This window comes from Phyllostomus discolor, chromosome 10, assembly GCF_004126475.2.
Source record: "Phyllostomus discolor isolate MPI-MPIP mPhyDis1 chromosome 10, mPhyDis1.pri.v3, whole genome shotgun sequence".
Taxonomy (NCBI): Eukaryota; Metazoa; Chordata; class Mammalia; order Chiroptera; family Phyllostomidae; genus Phyllostomus; species Phyllostomus discolor.
Genome location: NC_040912.2, coordinates 49358040 through 49375687, shown reverse-complemented (window position 1 = coordinate 49375687; position 17648 = coordinate 49358040). Strand labels below are relative to the sequence as shown.

At 40.2% G+C, this 17648-nt stretch overlaps 1 protein-coding gene across 2 annotated transcripts in view; it reads left to right on the top strand.

The window, feature by feature from the left end:
* COG5 (component of oligomeric golgi complex 5) overlaps positions 1 to 17648 on the top strand; it is a 363376-nt gene that overhangs the window by 314893 nt on the left and 30835 nt on the right. For both annotated transcript variants that reach the window (XM_028525999.2, XM_036010775.1), the window contains one exon: positions 17402 to 17639. In XM_028525999.2, the coding sequence (XP_028381800.2) occupies positions 17402 to 17639 (238 nt within the window). The remainder of the gene's footprint in view (positions 1 to 17401; positions 17640 to 17648) is intronic.

Here is a 17648-nt window from a genome sequence, read left to right as displayed (position 1 = left end):
TACTTTATTCATGGTGATCACGATTAGCAGACGAAATTGTTTTCAGTTGCTGTTTTCATCATCTCTCCTATCACTGAAACATAGAATCATTCATGTCTACAGGACTCAGCTTGGCATTGCAGAATCTTTGTAGTCTGTACCATCTTACTTCCCATTTTATCTCTGTCTTTACTTTTCACAAATACCTTGTACTTGAACTCTGGCATAGGCATGGTATTTCTTATATAAAATCCAAATCCTGCTCTGGCTTTGAGGGCAGGCTCCTGCCTAACCCCTCCCAGAGTGACTTTCCTTTCTCAGAGTTTTGTGACAGTCTAACCTGGTCATATCACACCCATCCATAAACATTTTTATATTACTCCATAGCTATTCCGTATGTATACTGCTTATCCACATTATATTATCTTGAGAATAAGAATCGTAGTTCCTGCAGTGTTTACTGCAGTCTTTTTTAAGCCAAGTAAAATGGTTTTGACTTGGTGTATTAGGAAGCTGTTCACGGAGAATTTGGAATAGTTATTGTCAATGTAAGACAATAAAATATAAACAATTTTTATAAAAATGCATTTGAGAATTTTTATAAAAATGCATTTAAGCCCTGCCCAAGGTGGCTCAGTTGGTTGGAGCATTGTCCCATACATCAAAAGATTGGGGGTTTGATTCCTGGTCAGATCGCATACCTAGGTTTTGTGTTTGATCCCTGATGGGGTGCCTTATGAGTCAGCCAGTCAATGCTTCTCTCCCACATTGATGCTTCTTTCTTTCTCTTTCTCCCTGTCTCTCTAAAATCAATAAACATATGAAAACAATATATATTTTTTAAATTTTATTTGAGCCAAGCAGAGGATACAACTGAAAGTAAGATCTCTACAGACTGAGATAAATGCTCCCAAGAATAACAGTTTGCAATTTCTTTTATGCATTTGAAATTATGTAGGGAACTTAAGGAAGATTACATGAAGGTGGCAGGAAGGAACTTGGGGAGGGGATTGCAGAGTAGTTAAGATTATGTGCTCTCTTGAGGGGTTTGAAAAGAGAGCAGTTCAAAGGTGTGTTAACCTAAGTGCACAGTAACAATGGGTAGGGCTTGCTTAAAGCAAAAGTAAACCTTTCACTACAGTTATAAGCCCAGGGTATGACTGCCCACTGAAATCTGCCCAGTTAGGAACTTATTATCATTTTACTTTATGATACGTACTATTTTCCATTGAATGCCTTTTTTATCCACATTATTCACAAATGCTTAAGGTGATTTAAAAAAAACACACTCTAGAGTTAAACATTTAAATACTAAATATAAGTGTATATTTTATATTCCTAGTTTACATTTAGTTACTATTTTTTAACTGTCTTGTTTCTCTTTATATTCATGTTGTTTAAAAAAATAGTCTATTAAATTTCTAGCCACAAGTCTGTGAAAAATTTGTGTGGCTATTGCACTCTCTTTTAATTTTTTAAATCATTTATCATTTCATTTACAATATATCTTTTGAAGGGTGATAAGGTTAACCTATATTTTTAATAATGGTAAGAATCTTAGCACAGAAGGGTAAAGTGGATTCTGCAAAAAGATGCTATCATATTTGGATACAGGACTGTAAAATTGCTGATACCAGTACCTGGGAGGACATGAACATTGTTTAATTGTGATATGAAAGGTTCCAGCTAGACTAATCATAAGTTCCTCTGAAAAGGAAGCAAAAACAAGGTGAATTTTAAAGGCTTATTTTATTAAAGTGGTCATATATTTACTTCAGTAATTATATTAGTGAGCCAAACTAGTGCCTACAAATAACACCTTAAACATTAAAAGTTGGTTTCCCAAATAGGTATGTTCCTACTAGTTTGCCTAAATACTGGTGAGCCAGTGTGGTTCTTTAACTACTGCAGTTGCCAAGAGTTTGAAGCATTATTTTACAGTGTATAACATCTGTATTTTTTCCCCAAATGTCTTTGATGGTTCCGTTTCGGCTCTCTCATGTACAGCAGACATTTGAGATTCTACTGAAGCCATTTTCTGTATATGACAGTGTAGGACTATGGGCACTGTTGCTTTATACTGTATTTAAGTGTTGCTCCTATCACCCTGACCAGTGTGGCTCAGTGGTTTGGGCACCACCTCGTGGACTGAAAGATTGCTGGTTTGATTCCAGGTCAAAGCCCATGCCTGGGTTTTGGGCCAGATAACCCTGTAGGGGACGTGTAGGAGACAACTGACTGATGTGTCTCTTTCTCCTTCCCTTCCTCTCTCTCTAAAAATAAATAAGTAAAATCTTTTAAAAAATAAAATATTGCTTCTGCAACAATAATGTTCCCACATTTCTTTTCTGGAATATTGTTATTAATAATTCTGATATGTCATGTCATCTATGTGTGGCTTACATGAAATGTAAAGTTAGATTAAACTACTCAAGAAGTAGACATCGCTTTCATAATAGGACTAGCCTCCAGGGGACACAATTGGGAAAGCAAAAGTGGACGCATGCCCTTCTAAGCCCTCTGCAATTATTCTAGGTAAAAGGAATAAATCAGGTTAACCTTCTAGGCCAACCTTACCTGTAGTGTGGTTCCAGAATTCCTTGCTATTTAAAAAGTTGTCCTCAACATGGTTTCCTGGTAGTTGAAATCAATTTAATAGGGCCATTGTGTGTAATTAGAGCTTAAAATATAAATGATTGACTTAGTATATTGATTGAAATTCTTTTATTTAATATAAAATGACTTGTGTTTAATTACTGTGAATGGGGGAGGGAAGGCAGTAAAGTAGGAACACCATGGGTCTTTGAAGTGATGGATGAGGGAGGGAGAGTTACACACACACACAGAAGGTGACTATCTACCACTTGTCAGATGCCTTTGTAGTCTGTCTTCAACTTCTACATGCAGGCTCTCGACATAAAGACTCTTACATTTTTGCACTACTTCCTACTGTACCTTATCAGTGGAGAACCTCTTACTAAAAGTTTTGGCATAATTTGGAAAATTAAGCTTTAATAATTGCCAAGCATGTTTTGTATTCTGGTAAATTTAAATCAAGCTTCTAGTCCAGATGAGAATTAATCATATATATTTCAAGATTCTGTATAATAGGTAATTTTAATTACATCAAAACACGCTTACGGAACTTGTTTAGTATGTTATTTTCTAATCCAGGAAATCACTTCTACTAATCAGATTAAAATTCTAGGAACAATCCTCCAGAGTAGTATCAAGATAACAATAGTGCTTTTGATAAGGCATAAGAAGATATGACAGAAATTGGCAGCTTTTTCCCCTCAGTCTCCACATCTATGCCAACACATGTTTGTTGATTTATTAATGACAGCCATTCTGACAGGCTTGAGGTGATATCTCATTGCAGTTTTAATGTGAATTTCTCTCATGATTAGTGACCTTGAGCATCTTTTCATATGTCTATTGGACATCTGTATGTCCTCTTTGGAGTAATGTCTGTATAGGTTCTGTGCTCATTTTTTTTAATCCTCACCTGAAGACATTTTTTCATTTATTTATTTGGAGAGAGGTGAAAGGAGAGAGGGAGGGAGAGAGGGAAACATTGATACAAGACAGAAGCATTGATTGGTAGCATGGTGTATTCACACAGACTGGGGATCTTTCACATCGAGGGGATCCCATGTACCCAGATCCAGGATTGAACCTGCAGCCTAAGTACATGCCCTGGCTGGGAATCTAACCCACAACCTTTTGGTTACAGGATGATGCTCCAACCACCTGAGCCACCCTGACTAAGGCTTTTTTTTTTTTTCTACCGGATTGTTTGTGTTTTTGGTATTAAGTTGTGTAAATTCTTTATAAATTTTAGATAGCAACCCCGTATCTGATGTGTCATTGGCAAATATCCTCTTCCATTCAATAGGTTGTCTTTTGATTTTGTTGATGTGCAAAAACATTTTATATACTCCCATTTATTTATTTTGTTTTTGTTTCCCTTATCCAAAGATATGTATCAAAAAGATTGCTCAAAGAAATGTCAGGGATTTTACTGCCCGTATTTTCTTCTAAGAGTTTTATGATTTTCACTATTACATTTAGGTCTTTTGTCCATTTTGAATTTATTTTGTATGTTCTGTAAGTTGGTGATCTAGTTTCATTTTTTGCATATATCTGTCCTGTTCTCCCAACACCATTTATTAAATAGACTGTCTTTACCCCCATTGTATGTTCTTGCCTCTTTTGTAATGTATTAATTGACCATATAGGTGTGGGTTTATTTCTGGGCTCTCCATTCTATTCCATTGATCTATGTGTCCATTTTTTATGATAGTACCATGGTGTTTTGATAATGCAGCCTTGCTGTGGCCTGTACATTCACTGCTGTGTTACATAAGAGTGGTGAAAGTGGACATTCTGGTCTTGTTCCTGATCTTAAGGAAAATGCTTTCAGTTTTGCCTTGTTGAATATGACATTAGCTCTGCATTTGTCATAAATGGCCTTTACTATTTTGACATATATTTCCTCTGTTCTACTTTGCTGAGAGTTTTTTTTATCAAAAATGGGTTTTATCAAATACTTATTCTTCATCTATTCATATGGGCATATGATTTTTATCCTTCATTTTGTTTATGTGGTGTTTCACATTGATTGATTTGTGGATATTGAACTGACCTTGCATCTTAGGAATAAATCTCACTTGATCATGATGTAGGATCTTTATAATATTATTGCTGATTTGATTTTCAAATATTATGTTGAGGAGTTTTGCATCTATGAGAATCAGGGATATTGGCCTAATTTTTTTCTCTTTTAATTTATCTGTTTTTTTAATATATTTTATTGATTATGCTATTACAGTTCTCCCATTTTCCCCCTTTACTCCCCTCCACCCTGTGCACCCTCTCCCACCCATATCCCCCCCTTTAGTCATGTCCATGTGTCATACTTACAAGTTCTTTAGCTTCTACATTTCCCATACTATTCTTACCCTCCCCCTATCTATTTTCAACCTACATTCTATGCTACTTATTCTCTGTACTTTTCCCCCTCTCTCCTCCTCCCACTCCCCTGTTGCTAACCCTCCATGTGATCTCCATTTCTGTGGTTCTGTTCCTGTTCTAGTTGTTTGCTTAGTTTCTTTTGGTTTTGCTTTAGGTATGGTTGTTAATAATTGTGAGTTTGCTGTCCTTTTACTATACATGTTTTTTCTGTATCTTCTTTTCTTAGATAAGTCCCTTTAACATTTCATATAATAAGGGCTTGGTGATGATGAACTCCTTTAACTTGACCTTATGTGAGAAGCACTTTATCTGCCCTTCCATTCTAAAAGAGAGCTTTGCTGGATAGAGCAATCTGGGATATAGGTCCTTGTCTTTCATGACTTGGAATATTTCTTTCCAGCCTCTTCTTGCCTGTAAGGTCTCTTTGGAGAAATCAGCTGATGGCCTGATGGGAACTCCTTTGTAGGTTACTGTCCCCTTATCTCTTGCTGCTTCTAGGATTCTCTCCTTCATTTTACTCTTGGGTAATGTAACTATGATGTGCCTTGGTGTGTTTCTTCTTGGGTCCAACTTCTTTGGAACTCTCTGAGCTTCCTTGACTCCCTGGAAGTCTATTTCCTTTGCCAGAATGGGGAAGCTCTCCTTTATTATTTGTTCAAATACGTGCTCAGTCTGTTGCTTTTCCTCTTCCCCTTCTGGTACCCCTATAATTCAGACGTTGGAACATTTAAAAATGTCCTGGAGGTTCCTAAGCTTCTCATTTTTTTGAATTCTTATTTTTTCATTCTTTCCTGTTTGGTTGTTTTTTTTCTTCCTTCTGATCCACTCTATTGTTTTGAGTCCCAGTTTCCTTCCCTTCACTATTGGTTCTCTGCATCTTCCTTCATCTCTTTTATGGTAACCTGCATTTTTTCATGTAATTGCGCCCCAAATCCACGAACTCCATGTGCTCCCTGATCACCAGTGTTTTGAACTGTGCATCTGATAGATTGGCTATCTCTTGGTAGCTCAAAAGGATGAGTCCTGGGGCATTGATCTGTTCTTCTGTTGGAGACATGTCTCTCTCTCTCTCTGTCTCTCTCCCTTTTTTTTTTTTTTTTTTGGTCTGGTCGCTCTTGTTACAGTGAGGGGTGGAGCCTTAGGTGTTCACTGGGGCTGGGCACCCCAGTCGCTAGATTGTGACGTTGTATGTGGGGGTGGGGGCAGGGGCGGGAGGGAACAATGGCCGTTGCTCCATTCTAGTGGGACCTCAGTAACCCCTCTGGGATTCTGGGTTGCACGCTCTGCCCTGGTCCACAATGCCACCTCACTGGGTCTGCCAGCCGCTGCTTGCGTACTCAGGGTCCACCGCTGCAATCTTGCGCATCCCAGAAGGCTTACGTGCTCCCGGTTGCCTTATGTGCCCAGTTCTCCCTGATCTCCACGTGCCGCGACCCATGTCTGGCTGCTCCTCTCCACCCCTTCTACTGGTCTGGATGAACGGGTCTACTTCAACTTCTTGGCTGTCCGACTTCCATTCAGATAAATTCTCTGTCAGTTCTGTGTGTTATTCTGCCTCTAAATTGTTGTTGTTCTAATCTTGGTTGTGCATGGAGGTATGGTGCATCCACCTATGTCACCATCTTGCTGGAAGTCCTCTTTATCTGTTTTTTTAAAGATTTTTTTCTAGACATGTTTTTCTTTCTTTCTTTCTTTCTTTCTTTCTATCTTTCTTTCTTTTTTTCTTTCTTTCTTTCTTTCTTTCTCTCTCTCTCTTTCTCTCTTTCTTTCTTTCTCTCTCTCTCTCTCTCTCTCTTTCTTTCTTTCTTTCCTGTTGTTCAAGTACAGTTTTCTGCCCTTTACTCCCATCCCAGCACAACCCGCAGCCCTCCCCCACTTCCTTCCTGTTTCCAACCCTCCCCTCCCCCCGCCATTGTTTTTGTCCATGTGTCCTTTATACTTGTTCCTGTAAACCCTTCCCCTTTTCCCCTGAAATTTCCTCCCCTCTCCCCTCTGGTCACTGTCAGCCTGTTCTCTATTTCAGTGTCTTTGGTTATATTTTCCTTGTTTGTTTGTTTTGTTGATTAGGTTCCTTTAAGATTCTCTCTTTGTCTTGGAGTTTTGCCATTTTAATTATGATGTGTCTTCAAGTGGGCCTCTTTGGGTTCTTCTTGATGGCGACTGTCTGTGTTTCTTGGATTTGTGTGACTTTTTCTGTCATCAAATTAGGGATATTTTCCATCATTACTTTTTCAAATAGGCTTTTTATCCCTTGCTCTTCTTCTTCTCCTTCTGGTATCCGTATTATACGGATATTATTACGTTTCATATTGTCCTGGATTTCTCTTAATCCCTCTTCATTCTTCTGAGCCTCTTTTCCTTTTCTTTGTCTTTCTTTTTTTTTCTGCTTTGTCCTCCAGCTCACTGATCTGATCTTCTGCTTCATCAGTCTTGCTTTTGATTCCTTCTACTGTGTTCTTCAGTTCAGAAATTGAATTCTTCATTTCCTCTTGCCCTTTATTGATAGTTTCTATTTCCTTTTTCGCATTGATATAGTTTGCAGTGAGTTCATTGTAGTTTCCCTGTAGTTTCTGGTAATTCACTGTGAGCTCATTGAGCTTCCTAATAACCATTGCTTTTAACTCTGTATCTGATAGGTGAGTTGCTTCTATTTCATTTTGTATTCTTTCTGAGTCTTCCTCTATTCCTTGCATTTGGGGATTATTTCTTTGTCTTCCCATTGTTTGTGAGACTCTTCTTCTTAGCCTCAGCTTCTTATATTGATGTGTTCTGGCTCCCTGGATTTATGGTGTGGACTTCTTAGGTAGAATGCCTGTGAGATTCAGTGGTGCCATCTCCTTGATCTCCCGAGCCCACTGGTACTGGACTGTCATTTAAGTTGGCTCTGTGTTTGTCTTTGGGTTTTGATTGTTGTTGGGTCTTTCTTTGGTGGGTCCTTCCCACCAGCTGGTTAACTGAGGTTCCCTCTGTCCAACACCTCTTGTATTTTGTTGTGCTGCTATGGGCAGGTTGTGTTGAAGCTGGTTCTTCCATGTATACAAGGTTTTAAGGATTCTCTCTTGCTCTTGTTCAGTTGTTTGTTCTGGGTAATTTCTCTACTATTTAGTTGTATTTCCAGATAGGTCCTGGATTGAGGTTAGTGTGGCTTCCAGTCCTTCCTTCGCCTTCTTCTGTTGTTCTCTGTTGGTGGTTCCTTTGTTTTGGGGTATCCTCTTCCAGTGGGTATCCTGGTGTTCACAGCTTCCACCTACTCTTTTTTGTAATCAGTTGGAGGGGGAAGGCAAATTGGTTTAAGTCAGCAAGAGAGTATTCTATAATATTTATATTAGCAGCTGGTAGAGAAGAGACAGGAGATCCGTTGGCTGTGTATAGTGTTAACTGTGATATTCCACCCAAGTAGCCACTTTTTAGAAAGGATGGAAAGAAGATAAGACTCTTGTTGGGAAAGGAAAGATTGTTAGTTGGATCTAGAAAGCAGTGAGGTTGTGGGGGGTCATTCTCTGTGGTAAGGTGAGAGTAAAAGATAGTAAATAGGTGTAGTGTGTGAGAGAAGAGAGTTAACCACTACAATAATAGAGTTCAGGAGACGGTGAAGCGGGCTAAGATCTGGGAGGGGTGTTGTGTAGTATTTACAATTGTATGGAACAGCTATTATTTACAATAATATTAGAGCAACAATCATATGACAGAATCTATGTGATCTGGATAACAAGAATAGGGAGTATAGGACCTTGAGTAGTGTGCTAATGGAACACAAGTGAAGGGAAGGACAGTAAATTAGCAATACAGTATGAAAGAGAGAAAAGGGGAAACCTGTCAAATGATACAGTTTAATCAGCCAAGCAGAGAAGACTAAATAGAGAGAAGAGGAAGACAAAAATACTATTAAAATAAAAGATGTAAGAATAATGAAAAAATAATAATACAATTATGTAAATAACTTGGCAGTTCTCTGTAATAGCAAAGTATAATTTGTGTCACTGTCTCAGCTGTTGGGATGACCCCTTTTTGGGTCCAACTCTGGTCTTTTCACAGTTCCAGGCTTTCCTGTCTCACTTGTGGGTATTTAAAAAAAAAGAAGAAGAAAATAAGAAGGAAGGAAGAAGAGATAAAATTGGAAAGAAAGGAAGAAGGAATAAAATAAGATAGAAGGAAAGAGAAGAAAAACAGACTGAGAAATAAAAAAATAATACATATTTAAAAATAAACAATTACTTAAAAAAAAAGCCTCCTGCTGGTTTCAAACTGGTCAGACCAGTTTTGCTGGTCTTGCTGGCTGCAGCAGTCTGAGGGGCGATTGGTTTTGCTTTTCTCCCTTCTTGATCCACACTCAGTTAGCCTGGGGCTCGCACTCTTCCCAGGGCTAGAGGTGTCTGCTTTGTACCTTCCACAGAACGCACTCGGTGCCTCCAGTCTCTCAGGTTCAGGTGAACACCCGACTCTCAGGTTCGGGTGAGCATCCTTCTCAGGGCAATGGGAGTGAGTGCATGCAGGGCTTTCCTCGCCACCTCAGGAGTCCTGCCTGGCTGTGTGGGGAGGAGGCCAGAGCAACTACTGCAGGAGAATTCCCTAAACAGTATCTCTTTTTTCACTTTTTCTTTTGGAGAAATTCCTCCTACTCAAGCCTGCCGCTCCATACGGTGGCCTGGCCTCTTACACAGCCCAATTCTCCAACCACTCTGGGGACTATCCGGTTTAGGACCCGACACAGCCCAACTCTCAACTCTCCACAGCTGGTGTCCACAGACTCCATGAGTGCTCTCAGCCCCTGTGTGTTTGCCACTTAGTCCTTATTCCCCTTTCTGCAACTTCAAGCAACCAGGTTTGTCCCGGTGCTGCTCAAACCTTTTTTGGCTGGGGAGGGATCAGTTGACCCAGCTCTCTCTCGAGAACCCTGTGGCAGACCCAGCGAGTGCCGGGCCTGGGGCTGCAGCCACCCTGGTCCCTGCACTGGTCCCTGGGACCTTATTGTCCTGAAGTACTTTCTTTACTGTCTGGTTTATCAATGTCCACTACAATTTTTGGTCTCCTATTTTCATATATGCTGGGGTACTGTTGGCTATTTATTCTGTTCCTCTGTAGATGAGCTAGGTTTTTCTTCCATGTGTAGGGGAAAGTGGAATCTGCTCCTTCCTACCCCTCTGCCATGTTCCTCTCTCTTTTAAAGATTTTATTTACTTATTTTTAGAGAGAGGAGAAGGGAGGGAGAAAGAGAGGAAGAGAAACATCAACGTGTGGTTGACTCTTATGTGCCTCCTACCTGGGACCTTTCCCACAACCCAGGCATGTCCTTTGACTGAGAATCAAACTGGCGATGCTTAGGTTCTCAGGCTGGTACTCTATCCACTGAGCCATGCCAGCCAGGGCTCTTTATCTGGTTTTGGAATAGAATAATGGTGGCCTCATATAAAATGCTTCAGAGTCTCCTTAAATTTTTTGGCATGGTTTGTGGAGGATAGGTGTTATTTCTTCTTTGTTCAGTAATATTAGCCTGAGAAGCTTTCTGCTCCAGGTACTTTTGTTTTCTGGGAGGTTTTTTATTACTGCTTCTGCGTTGTTAGTTGTTACTGGTCTATTCAGGTTTTCTGTTTCTTCCTGACTCAGTTTTGGAAGATTATGTGTTTCTAAGAATTTTTCCATTTTGCCCAGGTTGTCCGATTTTTTTGGCATGTATTTGTTCACAGTATTTTCTTTGTATTTCTGTAATGTTCATTGTTACTTCACCTCTTTCATTTCTGATTTTATTTGTCTGGGTCCTCTTTATTTGTTTCTGAATGAGTTTGGTTAAGCATTCATCAATTTTATTTATTTTTTCAAACAACCAGCTCTTGGTTACATTGGTCTTTTATATCTAATTTTTGATCTCTGTCATTTATTTCTGCTCTGATCTTTATTATTTCCTTTATTCTACTTACTCTGGGTTTTGTTTTTTTGTGGGTTTTTTAAAAGATTTTATTTATTTACTTCTTAGAGAGAAAGGAAGGGAGGGAGAGAGAGGGGGAGAGAAACATCAATGTGTGAAAGATGCACCAGTTGGTTGTTGCCCCTTGCACACCTCCTACAGGGGACCTGGCCTGCAACCCTGGCATGTGCCCTGACCAGGAATTGGCCCAGTTACCTTTCAGTGAACAGGCTGGTGTTCAATGCACTGAGCCACACTAGCCCAGGAACTCTAGGCTCTGTTTGTTGTTCTTTTGTAATTATTTCAGGTATAAGGTTAGATTGTTTATTTGAGGTTTTGCTATCTTCTTTAGGTAGGCCTGGGATGCTATGAACTTCCATCTTGAGACTGCTTTCACTGTCCATACAGCGAAAGGTGTTCATTTTCAGTTGTCTCAGGATAGTTTTTGATTTTTTTACTTGATCTCATTGGTAACTTATTCATTGTTTAGTAATATGCTGTTTAGGATTTCCAGCCAAGATGGAGGCATAGGTAGATATACTGTGCCTCTTTGAGCAACCAAAATAAGGACAACAGCAATTTAGAAACAAAATAACAATCAGAACTAACCGAAAATTGAACTGTATGGAAGTCAAACAACCAAGGAGTTAAAATAGACACATTCATCCAGACTGGTAGGATGGGGGGAGTCGGGCAGCCAGCGGGGAGGGGTCGAGGCACAAAAAGTGGTGACACCAGGCACGTAAGGCATCCCTGGTGCTCAAGACTGTAGCGGGCAGACCCTAGGTGCACAGGTGGCAGCTGGCAGACCCTGGGCGTGGGGTGGCAAGGGCAGACCCAGCAAGGAGGTGATTGTGAAGTGAGGCACTGCACGCAAGGAGGCTGGCTGACTGGGGGGCTCCTCATTCGCATGCAGATAGACCAGGTGAAATTGGGGAGTGAGACAGACCACACAACCTAGGGCTCCAGTGTGGGGAAATAAAGCCTCAAAACACTGACTGAAAATACCTGTGGGGGTTGAGGTGCCAGTGGAAACTCCCAGCCTATAAGAGAGTTTGTTGGAGAGACCCACAGGGTCCTAGAATGTACACAAACCCACCCACATGGGAATCAGCACCAGAAGAGCCCAATTTGCTTATGGAAAGTGGGGGAAGTGACTGAAATCCAGCAGAGAACTGAGCAAATGCCATTGTTCCCTCTTGGACCCTTGCCCCACATACAGTGTCACAACCCAGTGACAGGGTTGTCCTGCCCTGGTCAACACCTAAGGCTCCGCCTCTCACTACATAACAGGCGCACGGAGACAAAAACAATGGCCCAAACGAAAGAACAGATCAAAGCTCCAGAAAAAATACAACTAAGCAACCAAGAGATACCCAACCTATCAGATGCACAGTTCAAAGCACTGGTGATCAGGGTGCTCACAGAATTGGTTGAATTTGGTCGCAAATTAGATGAAAAAATGAAGGCTATGCTAAGTGAAATGAAGGAGAATACTCAGGGAACCAATAGTGATGGGAAGAAAACTGGGACTCAGATCAATGGAGTAGACCAGAAGGAAGAAAGAAACAACCAAACAGAAAAGAATGAAGAAACAGGAATTCAAAAAAACGAGGATTGGTTTAGGAACCTCCAGGACATCTTTAAAAGTTCCAACATCTGAATATTAGGGGTACCAGAAGGAGGAAGAGGAAGAGCAACAAGTGCAAAACTTATTTAAACAAATAGTAAAGGAGAACTTTTCCAATCTGGCAAAGGAAATGGACTCCCAGGAAGCTGAGAGAGCCCCAAAGAAGTTGGACCCAAGGAGGAGCACACCAAGGCACATCATAATTACATTACCCAAGAGTAAAATGAAGGAGAGAATCCTAGAAGCAGCAAGAGATAAGGAGACAGTTACCTACAAAGGAGTTCCCATCAGACTATCAGCTGGTTTCTCAAAAGTGACCTTACAAGCAAGAAGGAGCTTGAAAGAAGTGTTCCAAGTCATGAAAGGCAAGGGCCTACATCCAAGATTGCTCTATCCAGCAAAGCTTTCATTTAGAATGGAAGGGCAGATAAAGTGCTTCTCAGATAAGGTCAAGTTAAAGGAGTTTATCATCACCAAGCCCTTATTATATGAAATGTTAAAGGGACTTATCTAAGAAAAAGAGGATAAAAAACATGTATAGTAAAATGACAGCAAACTCACAATTATTAACAACCACACCTAAAACAAAAACAAAAACAAACTAAGCCATCAACTGGAACAGGAATAGAACCACAGAAATGGAGAGTACATGGAGGGTCAGCAACGGGGGAGTGGGAGGAGGAGAGAGGGGGAAAAGGTACAGAGAATAAGTGGCATAGATGGTAGGTAGAAAATAGGGGGAGGGTAAGAATAGTATGGGAAATGTAGAAGCTAAAGAGCTTATGACACATGGAAATGAACTAAAGGGGGGAATGTGGGTGTGAGAGGGTGTAGGGGAATGAAGGGGGGTAATGGGACAACTGTAATAGCATAATCAATAAAACATATTTTTAAAAAATAACATGTTATTTAGCCTCCATATGTTTAAATGTCTTTGAGTTTTTTTTTATTGAGTAGTTGAGGGTTTTTTGTTTGTTTGTTTTGTTTTTTTTATTTTTTGAGTAGTAGATTTCCTGGTTTCATGCTATTGTTATCTCAGAAGATGCTTGGTATGATTTCAATCTTGAATTTGTTAAGATTTATTTAGTGTCCTAACATGTGGTCTGCCCTTGAAACTGTTCCATGTATCCTTGAGAGGAATATGTATTCTGCTGCTTTGGGTTGAAATGTTCTGTAAATAACAATTAAATCTATCTGATCTATTGTGTCAACATTTCTCATTCCTCATTTTTTGTCTAGAAGATCTGTCTATTGATATCACTGGGGTATTAAAATCCCTTAGTATCAGTGCATTGCTGTCCCTTAAAGTCCACCGAGAGTTTTTTGATATATTTATGTGCTCCTATATTGGGTGCATATATGTTTACAAGGGTTATGTCCTCTTGTTGGATTGGTCTTTTAGTGTTATTTCATCACTTTCTTAGTCTGTTGTTATGGCCTTTGTGTTGAAGTATATTTTGTCGGATATAAGTATTGCTACCCCAGCTTTTTTTAGTTTATATTTGAATGTAATATTTTTTCCATCCCTTCATCTGCAGCCTGTGTAAATCTTTTATTCTGATGTGGCTCTCTTGTAGAAAGTTTATATATGGGTCATGTTTTCTTACCCATTCAGCTATCCTGTGTCTTTTGATTGGAGCATTTACTCCATTTACATTTAAGGTTATCATCAATAGGTCATTATTTCTTACAATTTAAATTCTTTATGCCTGAGCTCATCTCTCTGCATTGCTTGTTTCTCTCTCTCTCTTTCTGAATTTCTTCTTAAATCACTGCCTTTAACAGTTTTTGCAATGCTGGTTTGGTGGTAATGAACTCCTTGTCCTTTCTTTTTTGGTCTAAAAATCTCTTAATTTCACCTTCAATTTTAAACAATAGCCTTGCTGGATAGAGTAATCTTGGTTTCTGATCCTCACTTTTTATTACTTTGAATACTTCATGCCATTCCCTTCTGGCCTGTGGTGGTTCTGTTGAGAAATCAGCTGACAGACTTATGGGAACTCCCTTGTAGTTAACTGTTTTTCTATTGCTGTCTTTAGGATTTTCTATTTGTCTTTAACCTTTGCCATTTTAATTATGATGTGTCTTGGTTGGGTCTCTTTGGATTCATCTTGATTGGGACTTTCTGTGCTTCTTAGACTTCTGTGCCTTTTTCCTTCACCATTAGGGAAATTTTCAGGCAATTATCTTCAAATAGGTTCTCAATTTCTTGCTCTCGTCTCCTTCTGGTACTGCTATGATGCTGATATTGTTATGTTTGATGTTGTCCCACAGGTCCCTTAAAATATTCTCATATAAAAAAATCTTTTTTTCTGCTCTGATTGGGTATTTTCTCCTACCTTGTCTTTCAAATCACTGTTTTGATCATCTGCTTCATCTAACCTGATTTTGATTATCTCTAGTTTATCTTTCTTTGTATTACTTTATTCTTCCTTTTTTATTGTGTCTTTTTTATAGTTTCTATGTCATTTTTTATTCTGTCGAAATTCTGAGTTTCATGAGCATCTTTGTAAGTATTTTTTTTTGAACTCTGTGTTTAGTAAATTGCTTGCTTCCATTTCATATAATTCTTTTTCTAGAGACTTCTTCTGTTCTGTTATTTGGGGCATCATGTTTCTTTGTCTCCCCACTTTCACTGCTTTTTCTTATTTGTTTCTGTGTATTAAGTACATCTGCTATGTCTCCCAGTCTTAGTAGAGTGGCCTTATGTGGTAGGTGTCCTGTAGGGCCCAGTGGCAAAGTATCCCTGGTCACTTGAGCTGGGTGTTCCAGTAGTGTCTCTCGTGTGGGTTATGTGAGTCCTTGTGTTACAGTTGAACCTTGATTGCTATTGGTATGTCTGTGGGTGGGGTTGACCCTTGGACTGTCTGTCCATGAGGATTGGCCATGACCACAGCATACGAGCTGCTGTATTGGGCCTGACCCCAGGGAGTAGAATGTACCCCTGAAGGTTCTGGTGCTCACTGAGAACTCCCTTTGGGTGTGCCACCTGTGGAGCTAATGAGGTCATGCTCTTATTGTGATCTGAAGTGAGCTGCTGAGTGTGTTGGTTCTGGGCCCTCTTGGGAGGGACTTTGTTGCAGCTCAGTGTTAGAAGCTGCCTATGACCTGTCTGAGGCTGCCTGTGAGGAGTTACAAAGTAGTCCAGGGTTGGGAGCTGCTTGTGCTTGGCCTAGGTGCATAGGAGATGGGCCAAGCTGCGTACCAAGGCCTGCTGCCACCAGTACCGGTGCTGGGGAGGTCAGCAAAAGGCTTGAGGCACCTCGAGATCTGGTGCTGCTGCTTGATAAGCTCAGCCTCCAGAAGAGCCTTAGGTAATAATACATGAGCTGTGTGAGATAGGTTTTTCGGAGGAACCAGCTGAGGGCTAGTGGTGTTCACCAGGTTAATACAGATTGAAACTCAGCGCTAGTGCTGGATCTGATGCCACCTAGCAAAAGTCTCAGGTACACTGAGGCCAGCTACCATCTGCCTAGGGCTTGAGGATTGTTGTGGTGGCTCAGGATCTCAGGAGTCATAAGGGTTGGACCAGTCAAGTGAATCATGCTAAAGCAGATTAAGATTGGGCCCTGTGGAAGGAGGGCTCAGCATGGAAAAGGTGGCGCCCATCAGGCGTACTGGAAAGAGGCTCTCACCCTGAAGCCATACAACCTAGCCTCTCCTGTATGTCTCTGGCACTCCCATAGCCCTCATAGAATTCCCTGAGAGTTTTTTAAGAAATGCTGCAGCACAGGCCCAAGTTGGCCTGTGCCACAGTCATGTGCTAGCTGGGCAAGGCAGGGCCTCCAGGAATCACCAGGGTGGAGCTAGTGCAGTGCTTCAGTCTAATGCTGTGTATGTGTGGGGTTGGTGGGGAGGGCCCAACATGGGAATGGTGGGGGGTAGGTTTGGCTTAGGGGGAAAATAGCCCTCTCTCTAAATCCACACAACTCACTCTTTCCCTGTGTGTCTCTGGCACTGCCAGAGCTTGCCTGGAATTTCTGGCTACTTTCTCTATTTCCCTCTGCCTCTGGAAGTAGAAGACCTTTGATTAGCATTCTCCTTATAATAACTACTGCCGTATTTGAAAATAAGTTTACCTCATTCTCTTACTCTAAGTGCTTGAGTCAGTTCTTCTCTAGACCGTTGCCAGTTTCTCTCTGTCATTCTCAGAATACAGAAACACGTGATTTATTTTTTAAAAATGATTTAGTATTTAACATTAGGTGATTTCTAATTTTGATATAACTCTTCTTTCCTGTAACTACTTCACATTCTTTTAATGTATTCTTTAAAAAGCCATTGTGAACACTTATAAATTATAAAGACTATTGGGCGGATCATCAGCCGGCGTTAGTTGTTGATCCAAATTAAAGCCTTTCTAAACCTCATCAACTGGGAGGAAAAATTTTGTGCAATGTGTATTGTTATATAACCAATTCCACAGAGTTCTACTATTTTACTGATCAGATACAAGAGCAGAAATATCTTTGCCAAGAATTTGTTTAGGGAAGGCAGCATTTATTGCCATTACAAAGTGTAAAATGCTACTTCAGGATCTATTTATTCACTAACCAGGCAAAACATATGAGTGGGTGCAGAGTTGTGAAGCTGAGAGAGACCTCAGAGGTCAGAGAGTGCATAAGGCACTCCTGTGAATTATCCAGGACAGACGGTTGTCTATTTTATTTTTAATAATTTTTAGGTAAATGAATTCTAATGATTCCCTCAGTAATCTTCCCAGAATCTTAAAATAGTCTTTAGGATATAATTTGAACATTTTTATGCCTTTTTATGCCTTTTAACTCTTAGCAAAAATAAGCAATGTCATTTCTGCACGATAAGGGAAAAAATGCTTGGGATTAAAATAAGCACAAGGGAGAACAAATGTCAAAGAGTCCCTTTTAGTGCATTGGCTGTTTTTTCTCTCACAGGTCATTACCCAGCTCAGGAAAGCCTGATGTTCCTTGTTCTCTGTATATGAAGGAGCTTCAAGGTTTCATTGCCAGAGTCATGAGTGACTACTTTAAGCACTTTGAATGCTCAGACTTTGTCTTTGATAACACTGAAGCCATTGCCCAAAGAGCAATTGAACTTTTCATCCGCAATGCCAGTCTCATAAGACCTCTTGGTGAAGGTGGGAAAATGCGACTTGCTGCTGATTTTGCACAGGTATGTTGA